The sequence below is a fragment of the Callorhinus ursinus genome, unplaced genomic scaffold (genome assembly GCF_003265705.2).
Source record: "Callorhinus ursinus isolate GAN/ISIS: 27379988/994484 unplaced genomic scaffold, GSC_fseal_2.0 scaffold123, whole genome shotgun sequence".
NCBI classification, from domain to species: domain Eukaryota; kingdom Metazoa; phylum Chordata; class Mammalia; order Carnivora; family Otariidae; genus Callorhinus; species Callorhinus ursinus.
Genome location: NW_027397185.1, coordinates 915,139 through 930,873, shown reverse-complemented (window position 1 = coordinate 930,873; position 15,735 = coordinate 915,139). Strand labels below are relative to the sequence as shown.

Sequence of the window (15,735 nt, the reverse complement as noted above, 5' to 3'; positions counted from 1 at the left end):
CGCTCGTGGGGGGTCTGAGAACCCGCTGGGCTGACAGTCAGGGGAGGGCTGAGAACCTGCTGGGGGCTGAGGCGCGCGGGGGGGGGGAGAAAACGCGCGGGGCTGACAGTCAGGGGAGGTCTGAGAACCGGCAGGGGGCTGACGCTCGTGGGGGGTCCGAGAACCCGCGGGGGGCTGACGCTCGCGGGAGGTCCGAGGACCTGCTGGAGGCTCATAGGTGCGATGGGCTTGCTGGGCAGCAAGACTGAGTCTCTGCTGGGAAGTCCCTCCTGCTGCTCTCCAGGGTCTTCAGGTAGATTCCCCACCTGAGGTCTGCCCCAGATTCCAGGGGTGATGACGTGGGACCTACAGAAGTGCAACTTACCGCCCCGGCCGTGATTCACCTCGGATGGCTTTCAGATGCTCTGTGTACAGCCGTAGGTCTGGCGAGACACAAGGCTGCTTTCTTTCTCTTTCTACACCAGGCCATCCTGCCACAGCAAGGGCTTTGAGCGCCATGGTGCAGAATCTGCCAACTGCCCCCGGGGCCCAGTGCCCTGATCCTGGCTCTGCAGCCGCCCACTGGCACAGAGCCATCCAGGGAGCTTGTGGGCAGGCGGCCCCGCGTGGGAGAGAACCATGGGCATCAGTGCCAGGAAGCGGGGACCCTCCCCCCTCACTCACCCCCTGCATGCCCCCAAACTCACATCTCTGCCACCCAGACCCGGCAAGTGGGAGACGCCCACGCCCTGCAGGCAGGTGGAGGACCAGAGGCCAGAGCCAGGGAATTTGGCCCATTTGTCACGGGACAGACACACCCCCATCCTGCCTGAGGGTCTGTGAGGACAGCGGGCATCACACGGGTTCAGACGAGGGTGGCAGCGGCCATCCCTGTCTGACTCCTGGACATAAAAGGGAAGCTCCGGCCATTTCGCCGACAAACCTGAGGTTCGCTGGCTGTCTCCTGGGCACCCCACAGCAGGTTAAAGCTCCCCTCTGCTTTTCGTTTGCTAAGAGCTTTTCAAAACTCACCAACGGATGTCGAAGGTCATCAGATGTGGTCCCTGCCTCTGTTGGCATGGGATTTTTCCGCTTTAATCTGCTAAAACAAGGAATCCCACCCACTGGTTTTCCTGAGGCTAGGCATCAGGGTCCTTGTCCTTCCTCCATGCCCTCAGCTGTAACCCCAAGATGTTGTGTCTAGGCCTTTCACAGCTGCGTTTGCAATTTTCTCTTCCGTGCTCATCCTGCTGGGTGTCAGTGCCTTCAAGAGAATTCGCTTTTTAAATTTCCTAGAAGACGGGTCAGGGTAGAATCACGTCTTCTTAACTGCTCAGGAGAACTTGCCACGAAGCCACGCAGCCCGACCTTTTCTGAATGAAAAGATCTCCCTTCTGATCCAATCACTTTTCTTTTTTTCTTTTTCCTCCTCTTTTCCAAACAGCTTTGTTGAGATATAAATCATATGCTATAAAATCACCCATGTAAGGTCTACAATTCAGGGTTTTGCAGTATAATCTCAGACGGATGCAAACACTGCCACGGTCAATTTTAGGGCATTTCATGGTCTTAAAAAGAAATGCACCCCTTTAGCTCCCAGCCCCCCAGCCCCTGGCCACCAGTAATCCACTTTATCTCTGTGGGTTTGCCTGTGCTGGACATTTCACACGAAGGGAACCATACGGCACGTGGCCTGTAACAGTGCACTCGCACCAACAGCATCATGTTTTGGGGGTGCACCCATGCTGCTGTTAGCGGGTGCTTCACTCCCTTGCATTTCAAATACCATCCCAGCACAGGGACAGACCGTGTCCTGCTCAGCTAGTGCTCAAGCCCTGCACTGGAGTCATCCACATGTCTGTGTGTGCGCATGTCTACAGCTCCTGCAGGCATTCACCGCGCCCAACTCTGCGGGTCTTGCCACACAGGGCTCCTTTCGTCTCCAATGCACAGGTAGGGTTTTGTTGCTCCTAATTTCTTCCCTCTGCTTTCTCTGGATTTAGCTTACTGTTCTTTTCCTCAGATCTGTGACCGACACTTCCTGAGTGCTTCCAGGCTTCTCTCCACTTCTCAAATAATGCATTCCAGCTCCTACTGCACCTGCATCTGGATCAGATCACTGTGCAGAGCCTGGGTCACAACTCATGTGACTGTGCAGAGCCTGGATCACAGCCTAGAGACTGTGTACAACCTCAGTCATGCTCAGGTCACCATGCAGAGCCTGGATCACAGCATGGGTCACTGTGCAGAGCCTGGATCACAACTCATGTGACTGTGCAGAGCCTGGGTCATAGCCTGGAGACTGTGTACAACCTCAATCACAGCTCACATCACCGTGCAGAGCCTGGATCACAGCTCACATCACCGTGCAGAGCCTGCATCATGGCCCAGGTGGCCGTGCAGAGACTGGATCGTGGTGCATTCTTCTCTGTCTCTTCTCTGGTTTTGCTCTCTCCCTATGGTCCACTGAGTTGGTGTGTTCTCTCTCCACCCTCCCGCATTCTCCATGCTAACTACTTCCCTGTGTCTCTCCCAGAACCGGTGATCAGACCCAAGACACCCCTATAACCCCGATGTGTTCAGCCTCACAGCTGGGGCATGTCCTCCACTGTCTGCTGGCCCTGCCCGTTGTTTCTGTTCCTCCTGTCTTGCCTCGTTTCGGGTTATTTCTTGTTACCCCATCTCCGCCTGGCAGTCTGAAGTCACATTCCCATTACCTTCATGGCTGCCTCACAAGGACACGCCTGATGGTGGGCGATGCCAGGCCTGAGGACACAACCCTGCGGACTCCCCGCATTGCATGCTAGTGTGCATTTTAGTCCTATTGTCAGGAGCTGACAAGAAGCTGTTCAGCACCCGGTTACCTGCTCCTGGACACTGTCCCTCAGAGCGGCTCGTAGCTTGTCAGAAATGCCTTTCTTTCAGCTCCTTGCAGGGTAGCCATCCCCCAGCAGGTTCCTGGCTGGCCACTCTGCAGCCCGCCACCAGGCTGACCAGCCTTGAGAGGTCATCTGTGTTTGTCTTCCTGGACTCTGCTCTTACGGTTCTTTGTTTTGGGCATCTTGTGGTTCCGGTTCTGTATGTTTTGGTATGATTTTTGTGTTTTCTGCTCGGGACTCCTCCTGAATCCTGTAGATGATACTGACAAATTCTCAGAATTTCAGAAAATGCTCGGCATTCTCTTCAGATGGGACCCCTGTCCGCCAGTCCCTGAGTCCGGCCTCTGGCCTCCATGGAGGCGTGAAGGCTCCCCCACGGGCCACGCTTGGGGTAACCTTTCCTGCCCCATCTTCCAACTTCGCTAATGCTCTTCGGCTATTTCTAATCTGCTTTCCAATCGACCAGCACCTCACATGTTTCCCCCCAGTTCCACTTGGTTTTTCCAAACCTGCTGGGTCAGTTTTTGTGGTCTCTTACTCCTTGCAGAAATTCCAGGCTTATCGCACTCCAGAAAGCACACCAAGAACTTCCATTTGGCCTGCAACGTTCAGCTCACAGGTCCACTGCCATGCTTGCCGAGGCCCACAGAGGCATCTCCATGCACGCCCACCAGCTACCCCTGACCTGTACTGGTCACTGAACACAGAGGCAGGAGACAAAGGTCCCCAAAGTCACACCCTCTGGAAGCTTGGAATGCGCCCTGTTTGGGGAATAAGGACCTTTGTGGATGTAATTAAGATAAGGATCTTGAGGCACGGTCACCCTGGACTAGGTTCTGTGCTGCTGAGGACCAGCCTGCTGCAGCTCCGAGGAGACCCCACCCCAGTCCCACCAGGAGTGAAAATAACCCAGGACAGACACGGCCAAGTCCAGGCACCCATCTCCCCACGTGGGCCAGGTCTGAGACTGTCATGCTTGGCGGCCTGGGGACAGGGCCACCCCTCTGAGCACCTAGCGGGTCACACACGCTCCCAAACCTGCCCCCAGGGGCAGCTAGGTGGCTGGACGGGGGCTGCTGCCACGGGGTGTGGGATGTCCTTGTCCTTAGGCAGGAGCCTGGGAGCCACGGGGCCCCGGTCGGCCTGGTCCCCAGAGCTCTTGCTCTTTCTGCTCTGCAGTGGGGGCAGATCCCAACAGCCCTTCCTCCTGCCAACAGGCCCGGCCATCTCAAGGGCCACCCTGCCCACACACCCAGCTCCCTGGGCTGGGCGGAGGGAGAAGAGGCCAGAGTTGCCGAAGCCACAGCGCCCAGCCAAGGAAACCTCAGCCCCACCAGACGGCGTTTAATTTCTGTGTGAATCAAATTCAAAACAAATTCCAATGCTGAGACGCTCGTTCTGAGATTAACCCTCCATCCTCCCCAGGCCTGCTGCCTGACAGAGCCCTGTCCGGTCTCCCCGCCAAGCACGCAGGACGTGGGGGTGCTGACAGCACCAGAGCCTGGGCGCTCCCTGCAGGCGGCACTATTATCTGGTGCCCAGACATGGCAAGGGGGAGGCAGGGGCCACGGGCCCCGGGGAGCAGGGTGGGAGGGTGGGCCCATGCCGATGACGGGCCGAGCACCCCTGCGTCTACGACAGCCTGTCCCCTCCGTCAGCTGTGAGAGCTGCGGGGCCCCGCCATTCCAGGGCGCCCCCTCCCTGCTCCCTCACTGATGGGCTGCGTCCATGCGGGCGCAGCGAGCCTGCAGCCTGGATGCTTCAGGGGAGCTCCTGGCTCAAGCTGGTGAGGCCTGGGGGTCAGCCGGCAGACGCAGGACTCAGCCACGCCTGGCGAACTGCACCATGCGAGGCCTGCTGTCCGTGAGCCCAGCCCCAGCAGGGCAAGAGAACTCCCGGGACCCCAGGCCCTGCAGGCCTCTTCCTGGAGCCCGGGATGGCGGGCTGAAGGGGCCCCAGACTCACGGACAGCCGAGGGGAGAGGTCGGGGAGCTGTGGCTTCACGGAGGGACAGGGGTCCCCAGGCCGTCCCGGTGCCCCCATCGGCCTGGCCCAAGTCCCCACGAGCTGCCACAAGGAGGGACGGGCGGGAGGTGGGGTGGGCGCGCTGGGAAGGCCACCAGGACTGTCAGCTCCATGACCACCTCGCTGCCTGGGGCTGGCCTCCCACGCGCCCAGCACGGACGGGGTCGCCTGGGACAGCTGCTGCCCGGGTGCCCGGGAGGGAGCCGGCTCTGACGTGCTCTGGTCTGGGAGCCCTGGCAGCCTCTCGTCCCGGGCCAGACCACTTCCCTGGCCGCGTCTACCTCAGGTATCGCTAAGAAAAACAAACGCAGCTTGAGGCTTGCCTTTTTCCATTCCCTCGTCCGGCTGCCGGTCTCGAGGAGCAGGGCCTGCCAGCTGGGCGGCCAGGTTTCCTCCTGTGGCCAGGGCGCAAGGCCAGCCAGGAACCGCGCTGGGAGGGGCCGGGGAGGACGGCGGGCCGGGCCCACGGGTCGCGGAGCCAGGCGGCCAGCACGCCACCCAGGTCGGCGCTGCCCCCCTGTGGAGGCCCCTGCGCGGCCCACCTGCCACTGGCCGGCCCTCGGATATGCCCTAATGATGAGCCCCTGCAGGAAGACGCTGCCCTGCATCCAGCCCAGACCATGGCCCCCACCTCCTCCACCCATACCCGGGGGTGCTCCAAGCCCTCGATCCACACCCCTGCCCTGGGGGCTCCAGAGGGGCCTCCACCCCTCAGCACGGGGCCCACAAAGCCCCCATCTGACGGCCCAAGGCACAGGTCCGGGGCACCTTGGCCCACTGTCTGCAGGCCAGAGGGTGGGGTGGGGGGTGCAGCTGGGGAAGTCAGGGCCAGGGGTGGGTAGGGGGCTGGCCAGCCTGGGAAAGGAGCCCCTCAGACCACACAGGGGCTCCCGAGTGCAGAGCGAGGGAGCAGAGGAGCAACGGGGCCCCCCACGGGCCGTGGACACACCAGCCCAGGGCAGCTTGGAGGAGAGCTCTGGGCTGGCTAGAGGTCGGCTGCAGGGAGGCTGCGGCTGGCTTCCTGGAGGAGGTGACAGCTGAAGCAGACCCTGGAGCAGGGGGAGGCCAACAGCCCTGTTCCACAGCCCGCAGGGGCCTGGCCTTGCCCACTTCCCAGACAACTGTGCCTCCCCGAGCCTGGGCGGGCCCTGCAGGGGCCCCGCACTGCCCACCAGGACAATACACAAAGGGAGCTCGTGCCCCTCCAGGATTACGGGGGCCGGGTGCTGGCCGTGCTGACAGGTGTCATTTTTCGAGGGCCAGGAAAACCAACCCAGGCCCCTTATCAGCTCATCGTGCCTCCCGAGTCCAGGTCCCACAGCCCCCCGGGAGGAATCGTGTGCATATGCATTCTTTTCCAGGAGAAAAGCTGCCCACACACTTCTCCCATTGTCCCCGACATGGGGGGCCCCCCGGGGCAGGCAGCAGGCGGCGCCCTGGGCCAGGGCCACCCTGGGAGCCCGGGCAGGGTCCCACCAGTGCCCTCGGCTGTGGAGTTGGGTCCCGGCCACAGTGCAAGATTAGGCCAGCTGTCCCCCTGTCCAGACGGCCGCCGGCTGTGGCAGGACATCTGCTCCCACAGCTGAGGGGGGCCAGGTGGCCGTGGCTTCCTCCTCACCTCAGGTTCCCCACGAAGCCTCGGGAGGCCCCCAGCCCAGAGGCCTTGTCTGGGCTGAGGCTCGCACCTGCCTCTCTCTACTGGCCTCTGTGCTGGCGGGGGGGGGGGGGGGGCAGAGCCCGCAGAACCGACTGGCCAGGAGGAGAGGGAGGAAGGACAGACTCTGGAGAGCCGAGACCCAGGGGCGCGTCCCCACCCTTGCCCACCTGCTCCTTCCACCTGCCTCCCCACACCCGCCCCAGCCCCAGGGTCCAGGCCCCTCCATGCTCTCCCTCCCGGAGCTCCCTCCCCACCTCACGTCCCCCCTTGCTCACCACTCTGAGGTCTCACGCACAGGGCCACTCTCCCTGCTGGCCACTCGGCTGCCCCGGACACTGTGGAGAAGGCCACTCGCCTGGACCCTCCCTCTCCCTCAGCTCCCACTGCAGGCCTACGCTCTCCAGAGCCTCTGGAGTTCTCCATGGCCTCCCCACCAAACGCTGGACCTGAGGCCTCTCAGGGCTGCTCCCGGCATGTCCGTCCTGAGGTGGGTCCTCTGGGCGTCAGCCTGGACTGCTGCTTACTCAGCTCATGGCTCCACCACCCCGGGCCCCCCACCACAGGATCACTGGGGACACCTCCCCACTGGGCAGCCCCTCCCCAGCCCCAGCCCCAGGGGGCTCTGGGTCACCCCAGCTTCACCACGAGGGGCTGGCTTCCCCCACTGCTGAGCCTGAGCCCCCAGCCTTCCATAGGCCTACCATGCCAGGGCTCCCTCCTCCTGCCCTGGAGCCCCTCCCTCTTCTACCACCTCCAGGGACCGGCCGGGCACCCCTCCTCTCGGCAGCCAGCAGGCATGTGGCCACACAGGACCCCAGCTGGGCCCCAGGCTCATAGAGAAGGTGCACCCACACCCTGACGCAAACCCCACACACACAGCCACCCCCACCAGGACAGCAGTGCCTGAGGGCAGGGCCAGGGAAGCCTCCTCTGCAAGTCCCCAGAACCCCTGACCAGGCCCCTAGACCAGACCCCAGCAAACAGATGGTCACCTGCACCACACAGTCATGCCGGGAGCCAAGCAGTAGCCTGTGAAGGCCCACGCGAGTAGCCTCTGCATGCACGCGTGAGAGACAGTCTGCGGCTCACGGTTCAGCTTGTCCTCTGTCCAAGAACAGATCCACCTATATAAAGAGCTCTTACAAATCAACAACAAAGACCCACAACCCAGCCAAGGGCTGGGCAGCGAAACTGAGTAGAGATTTCTCCAAAGACGACGTACAGATGAGTAAGATACTCACGAAGGAGGCCCAACATCGCTAGTCATCAGGGAAGTGCAAATCAAACCAGGATGAGATACCAACCCACACCCCCTAGGAAGGCTAGACTAAAAAGCAGAACAAAACAAAAAGCCAGAAACAACTAGGACTAGCGACTATGTGGAGGTGCGTGGCCGGTGGGAGCGTTCTTCCAAAGCAGAAACAGAGTTACCACGGGATCCAGAAATTCCACCTCCAGGGATTACCCAGCAGAACGGAAAACACAGAGAAACTTGTACACCAGTGCTCACTGCAGCATGACAAGAGCCAAACGGCGGAACCCACCCAGGTGTCCGCCAGCAGATGCACGGAAGAAAAACTAGTCCGTGTCCGCACAATCGAATATCATTCGGTCACAAAGGGAAAGGCACACGGATTCACGCTACAGCGTGGATGAATCTTGAAAATGTTATCCTTGCTGAAATAAGCCAGGCACAAAGGCCACATGCTGTATGATTCCACTTACGTAAAATGTCCAGAACAGGCAAATCCACAGAGACAGAAATTGGATTAGCGGTTGCCAGGGGCTGGGGGGGGAGGGGGAGACAGGATGTGAGGTTTCTGGGGTGATGGAACACTCTGGAATTAGATAGTGGTGCTGGCCACACCGCCTTGTAGATGTACCAAATCCCACTGCACTGCATGCTCTACCAGGGTGAGTTTACGGGATAGGAGTTATATTTCCATCACAGAAAGAACGTGGGCCCTAACCAGCCCCATTCGCAGTGGCCCAGAGCACCTTAGCTGCCTTTCACGCCGCTCGGAGCGCCTCCTGCACTGACGTGTGGCCTGGCGGAGGGAGCCCTCTGGTACCACACCCACCACAGCCAGACGGGCTTCCCCAAGCCAGCCTGCAAAGGTTTCCCGTAGAATGTGGGGTGCTGGGACCAATCCCAAGAAAGGGCCTCAGGGCCCACGACAGCCTGCCCTAGTTCTCGGAAGAGGGCCTACGTTGGAAGCCTGAGGCCTCTGCTCCCCCGGCAGCCCCTGGAGGCAAGTCTAGCAGCCGCCCTGGGAGCCTCCGCTGGGGCCGGCTTGACACACGTGGGTAGGAAAAGGGCACTGAGGTACCCACTCTGCTGGACCCAGCCCCTGGCTCCATGCTCAGGGGGGCAGCAGGGCCCCTCACCCTGGGTTTAGGGGCAGCCCTTCCTGAAGAGATTTTCAGCATACACAGAACACCCCTCAGCTCCCTCTTCTCCCCTCTAAGGCCCGAGGCAGGGCCGGACGCAGGCAAACTTTCAGCCCACCCAGGTGCACGGGGCATGGGGAGGTGGGGGTCTGAGTCTGTTTCCCAAACTCGCCCGGAGACCTCGAGTCGGCCCCTTTCTGCTGGGAGCCAGGCACCCCCTCCTTCCAGGAGGGCATCAGGCCAAGCTGTCTAGGCCCCTGGAGAACCAGATGGAAACGCCACCTGCTAATCACACTGCCAAGAAGCAGGGCCAGGCCACAGAGGAAGAGGGAAGAGCCCCTTCCCCATGGCCAGGCGGCGGCCTGGAGGGTCTTGCCTAGTGGCCATAGACAGAGAGGGCAACCGGAGCAGGGCGGGTTGGGTTGCAGCCCAGGGGAGGGGGGCAGGGAGGGCTCTGCCCGACCACGTGACACGCCCCCCCCCCCAGGCCAGCCTCTCTGGGTTTCTGGGCTGTAACTGGAGCTACCCTGCCTGCCTGTGAGCCTCCGTGCCAGGCAGAGCTTTTGAGGGGGGGGAAGGGAGAAGGCGGGCCTGAATCCCAGCTCCGTCCTCCTACTCCTTTGGCACTGCAGGTTGGGTTGGGAGGGAAGCCCCCGCTCTCAGCCCTGCCCTGCCCACCTTGGGCCATCTCTTCCCTCCAGCCCTCCAGCTTCTGCCACTTTGCTGGGCCGGGAGAAAGGGCCCCAGAGCAGAAGGGCTGGGCCTCCACACACAGACCACCAGCTCACAGCACATCTTGCCCCCTCCGCTCCTTCTGCATCTGGCTCCACCTTGGGAATCACCTCCCCGAGGAGCTTGCTGGGTAAGGACCCCTCCAGCGCCGGGTCCCTACCCTCCCCTGCCCGTCCAGCTGGCACCAGGCCTGCCCCCGCCCCAGGACCTCTGTCCATCATGCAGAACCCAGCTCTCCTGCCCGGTGCCGGGGGTGGCAGGGGCCCCAGCGGAGCCAGCTATCCCTAGGGCAGCACGTCTGCCCCCTATGCTCCCCACAGGACAGCCTTTGGGGCCAAAGTGCTGGGCAAGAGAGTTGGCCAGAGGGGTGACAGGGGCACCAAGGCCTCCCTGCATCCCACCCGCTCGCCCACTGGCTAAATGGCAGAGCTCAGAGACTCCCCCAGGGGTGCAAAGTGCCAATGCTGCCGGGGGTAGGGGTGGGGGGGGTGGGAGCCGGGAGCCAGGACTCCCACCTCCCCTCTGTGGGCCGGCAGCAGGGAGACTCGCAGAGCAGACAAGCCTAGGGTGTGTCTGAAGCCTGGTGAGCAGACGGAGCGGGAAGGCACAGCTGGCTGACTCACCGAGGACCTGCGGCCAGACGGCCATCCTCTGACCCTCCCTCTGCGCGCGAGGGCGAGGCGAGGCTGCACAGATGGCGCGCAGGGGCGTGCGAGCCTCTGCACAGCCCAGGCCCCAGGCAGGGCCGGGCCCACAGCCGGAGCCAGGAGAGCCTGCCGGGTGGGGTCTCCAGGGGAAGGAGACACGGAGCTGACCCTGGAAGACGACCCAGGAGAGAGGAACAGAAGGAGAAAGGGGGGAAAGAAAAACACAAAGGGAAAGTTTCCCATGAAAATATTTTATTTTCTTTGAGAACAGGATACACCTGCAGGGCTCCTCGCCCAGTGGCCTCTCCCCGCCCTGGCCGTGGCACATTTCTGGACCAACGGGGCCCTCTGCCGGCCAGCTGCCGCGCGACTGCGCCCGGGCCCAGGGCGAGGGAACAGGTGACGGGCAGAGGGCGGCGGCCAGGAGCGGCGCCGGGCGCCCAGCGCAGGGGCCAGGGCGCGAGGGTGGGCCGCGGCTCCAGGGGCGGTGCCTGGGCGGCAGGAGCTGACGCTGAGGGGCCCAGAGGGCTGTTCGCGCCGTGCCACCCCGGACCTCAGGGTCCCGTCTGCGTGGCACAGCGACGGAGGGTCCCCAAAGGTCTCTGGGCTGGACATCCCAGATCTGAGAGACAGGGACGAGGAAGGGCAGGAATGAACGACGGAGAGCGACGCGCCGAAACCACGCAGACCGCTACTACGGAGAAGCGCGCGGGGCAGCGACCCCTGAGACAGCAGCGGGGGGCCGCGTTCACGCCCGGGTCGGGCCCTGTGCAGCCGGCCGGGTCCCACAGAAGCGCTCCTGCCGGGGCCCGAGCGGGCGTAAGAAGCAAAGCGCAAGAAAAATAAATTCCTCCAGCTTGGAGTTATTTTTTTTTTCCCTTTGGGGCTCAGTGCAGGGAACATCTGGATTTTGTACGTATTTTTTTGTTGTTGTTAAATTAACTTCTCGAGGAGAGAAAGGAGGGGGAAGCAGCAAGGGGGGTGGGTGGGTAGGGGCCAGGAGAGGCTCCAGCCGTTCCGCCAGAACTCGGCGGCCTAACAGAGCGCCAGGACCAGGCTTGGTCCCCGAGCTCCAGGGAGCCCCGCGCACGGGCGCGTGTCAGCGACGACGACTTCGGGGTCACCGAGGACCACTGGCCCGTGCCAGCCCGTCGGGTATGCCGGCCCCTCTCCCCACGCAGCGCCGCGAGGACACTGACCCGCTGACGGAGCGACGCGCACGCCGCAAACAGTGCCCGGCAACCCGTTGGCCCGCGCCAGCGGGCCCGGGCCCGCGCACCTGGGCCGCCCGCCCCGCGCCCCGTCCCCGCGCCGCCCGCCCGCCCGCCTGCCGGCCGGGCCGCCGAGGCACCTACCCGAAGTAGGCGGCCGAGGGGCGCAGCGCGGCGAGCAGCAGCGTCAGCGCGAAGGCCGCGGCCAGCCAGCGCGCCAGCAGGGGCCCATCCAGCATCTTGCCGCGCCTCGGCGGCTGACCATCGCGCTCCCGGCCCCGTGCAGGGCGCCCCGCGGCCGCTGCCCTCTTATAGCGCCCGGAGCTCCGGGCCGGGGGCGGGGCGCCGGCCAGCTGGGCCCGGCCCGCCCGCGCCCAAGGAGGGGTCACGCCGGCGCCGGGGGCGGGCCGAAACCCGAGCCGAGCGCGCGGCCCCGCCGCGCCGCCGCCCGGCCCCTCGGGTGTCGGGGCGCGCCCCGCGCGTGGAGGCGGGGCGCGTGGGGGGCGGGGGGAGTGGGGAGCAGGTGGGGGGGCCAGGGGCGGGGCTGGAGCGGAGCGTTGGCATTGAGCCGGGGCGGCCGGGGTGGGAGGGACGCGGGGCGGACGCGGGGGCGGGGCTGGGGGCGGGCTGGGGGCGCGCGGAGGGCTGGGGCGGGGCCGGGGCGGAGCGTTGGCTCTGAGCGGCCAGCCCGGTTGGGGGGACTCGGGGCGGTCGCGGGGGCGGGGCCAGGGGCGCGTGGGGCCCGGGGGCGGGGTCGGGGCGGAGCTCGAGGCCCGGACGCGCGGGGAAGGGCCCTGGAGGACCCAGGGTTAGCCCGGAGCTGAAGCGCTCGCGCCCGCTCCCCTGAAAGTTGGCGTGGAAAGGGAGGCCGGTGCAACAGGTGATGCCCCCGCTCTTTGAGAAGCCAGATCGCTCGGGACGCGAGGCCGGAGGGGCGCTGCTCCCTGGGAATGAGGCGACCTGGCCAGAGGAGGGCAAAGGCTGAGTCGCTTAACCTTTTGGGACCTCTGTCTCCCCATCCGTATTAAATCGAGGGAGGTGAGCCGATGCTCGGGCGACCCCCCCGTTCTCAGGGCCTCTGTACAGCGGGGGCTGGGGGAGGGGAGCTCGGGGGACCAAAGGCGCCTCTCGCGGCCGGAGGCCAGAGGAGCCGCAGGGGACGCGGATGAGAGCAGGCATGGAGCCACTGCTGAGACAAGGTGGTGTCGGAGAACCCAAAATCGAATTAAGCAGACACAAGACTGGGTTCGAGGAGAAGCGGCTAGAAGTACCCTGGGTCAGCAGCCACATACACCCGCACAGCTCCAGGGCCCAGGCTGCGGTGTAGGTTCCCGCGAAATGCCTGTCTCCAGATAGTATCAAAGACCCCTGGGACTAGCCAGGCCCTGTTGCCAGGGGCCACTAGCCTTGGGCCTGCAAGGGAGAGCCCAGCTCCCTACCAGTTTGTCTGGACTTGGAGGAGCTGCTTCTGGGCACAATGAGCCTGGATTGGGGGTTCTGCGCACCTCCAAAGGCTGGGCCGGTGGGCTCCGAGAATCTACCACTCAGTGACCCGTCTTGGAACGGTGCTCAGAGGCAAAGCAGGGGGCAGAAAATGCACTGCAGACTGGCCTCACGTCATTCCCCTCTTCCGGAACCCCTTCTGCGGGTGGGGGCTCTCCGTTGCCCTCATCTGCTCACACCCTGCTTGACCAGCTCAGCACAGAGGAGCTGGCTCCGCAAAAGAAGGCTGACCAGAGGCAGCCCCAGCCCACCCAGGCTGCGGGGTCCGGGGTGGGGGGGGCACCCTGCTCCGCCCCCCATGACCACGGCTTTGTGCAGCCTGCCTCCCACACCCGGGAAGTGCTGGGGGTGGGGGGGAGACACAGAGTGATGACATGTTTAAAGGCACGGAGATTGCGTCCAAGAAAAATGAAGTGTGAGATTGTAAACGTGTGTCTGGAAGGCGCTGCAGGCATTACAGACCCCTCTTCCGCGGGGAGTGGAGGGTTCTCATGTCGGCCGCCCAGTGAGTCCTGAGGAAGGAGGCGGCCGTGGAGGTCCCAGCCCAGGACCTGGTGGGGCCACAGCTGCAAGGGGGAGTTGGAAAGGATGAGCGCCATCTGTGGGCTCTGAAAGGGGAAGACCCATCTGGGGTGGATGGTGCCCAAGCCAGTCCTGAGCCCACCCGCCACACCCCGCCTGAAGTCGTCACTAAGCCACCCCAGGTATCAGCAAGGGTGGGGCTCCGAGAGACCCCTCCAGTCTGAGGAGTGCGAACCAGGGCCCGTGGGACCCCAGGCTTTGCCAGCCACGAAGTGGGAGGGCCCAGCGCCTGGTGCAGTATGAGCATACCCAAGGGTCTGGGCTGTGCCAGCCCCCATTCCCTGCACCTTGGGGAGGCACCCCCACCCCAGCTAGACCCTGGAGTCAGGCTCCCTCTCCCCAGCCTCAGACTGCACCCTGCCTCTGCCTACATGCCCACCTCCCCAGTGACTGATGGGCCTTCACAAACCTTGCTCCCAGGCCCTCGGAGCTCTGCAGAGAGGCCTGCCTCCACCCACACTCAGCCCCAGCCCACCTCGGCAGCCCCCTGTCCACCTGGAACACCTACCCTGGCTTGTCCCCAGTAAGCCAGCCACGCTGCCAACAGACTGGCTCATTTGACCCTGATGGTAAACCGAGGCCCAGAGAACCACAGTGAAGGCTAGGGATACAAATGCCTGGTCCTGGCCTCCCAGCAGATCATCTCACGTGTCTTGGCGTGAGGAGGGGATGCTGTCCAGGGAGGGCAGACGTTTCTCATCAGCATTCTTGGGCGTGGCCAGTGGCATCTGGCCAATTGCAAAGGGACCCCCTGTCTCTGTTGAAGAAGTCTGGGCTTGGGGCTTCCCTGGCTGGAAGCACTTTGTCCCCCACCGGGGCCGACCTCGGACTGCCTGGGCACAGGTCAGCTTGCCAGGGCAGGATATCCAGAGCCAGCGGCAGGACAAGCTTCCACCGCTGGTCCAGGGGCTGCAGCTGCCCTGTGTGGCTTGAGGGAGACCGAAGAATGGTCCAGACCAGGCTGGATAGTCTCTGCCCTGCACATATCCCTAACACAGGTCAGGATTGGGAAACGCAGCGGTGCCATCTATGGGGGTAGGGGTCCAGGCCCAAGAGGGCTATGTCAGGGCCCCAGAGGGGCTTGTGCTCTGAAAAGAAGCCTACTTGGGAAGGGAAGACCAAAGGCGATGGGCCTCGGTGCTCACTGGATCCTGATGCTTTCGCAAATGTCTAGCTTCATGGGGAGCCCAGCTCCGTGAACTGCTGTAATCCCACACAGCCATGGACCCCGAGGGGGTCCCCAGCCATGCGGAGAGGGCTGCCCAGGACTCAGCAGAACAGCAGACTCCTGCAAAGTCAGGGTGTCACCAAGACCCCTGGCTGGGCGAGGGCAGGCCCGCTCAGCGTCTCCAAGGCCCCATCTGGATGCGGTGGCAGAGTCTCAACTGTCTATCAATGACAACCTCCGTCCCCTCCTCTCTTGGAGGAGATCAGAGACAGAGACCGAGAGATAGCAGGAGGAAGCCTGCCTTCCCCACTGGCACCCACCCAGTCTTTACGCCCTCTGTGAGCCTCAGTTTCCCAGTAAACAGCCACAAGGGTGGAGTTCTGGGAGACTCTGGGAGGGCCAGCCTGGGGAGGTATTGCCAGCCACTGCCAGGATGGGGAGGGGGTGTAGTTCTCCGGGTGGTCTGGAAGGAGCGGACAAGCAGCCGCTTATCAGGAAACATTGCCTAATTGGGAAGGTTTATGGGGCCAAGCAGGGGGTCTCCCTGGGGGAGACGGTGAAAGCCACTCATGAGTCATTTGAAACTGAGCTGGACAAAGAGCTCAAGGAGAAATGATCCCACCCAGCCTGCCAGCCGTGGGCAGAATGAGCTCATGGGCTGTGGGGCACGTGTATGTGTGCTCATGTTCGTGTGTGTGTGTGTGTGTGTGTGTGTGTACGCTCATGAGGGAGAGAAGAAGGAAGAGAAGACTGGTGCTCTTGCAGCTGGGACTGGGAAGCTGAGCCCAGTGGAGCCTCCACCATAGCCCATCCCTACGTGGCCAGGCTGCCCCCTGCAGGTCAGCTTTCCCAATATCCCAGCCAGCACCCAGTCCAGCATCCCAGTCAGCATCCAGTTCAGCATCCCAGCCAGCGCCCAGTTCAGCATCCCAGCCAGCGCCCAGTTCAGCATCCCAGCCAG

The 15,735-nt window shown here is 63.4% G+C and overlaps 1 protein-coding gene across 1 annotated transcript in view; it reads right to left on the bottom strand.

Moving 5' to 3' along the window:
- WNT9A (Wnt family member 9A) overlaps positions 1-11,843 on the bottom strand; it is a 19,637-nt gene extending 7,794 nt beyond the window's left edge. Inside the window, exon 1 of the mRNA XM_025860120.2 lies at positions 11,666-11,843. Within this exon, the coding sequence (XP_025715905.1) occupies positions 11,666-11,760 (95 nt within the window). The 5' untranslated portion in view covers positions 11,761-11,843. The remainder of the gene's footprint in view (positions 1-11,665) is intronic.
- Positions 11,844-15,735: the final 3,892 nt, after the last annotated feature.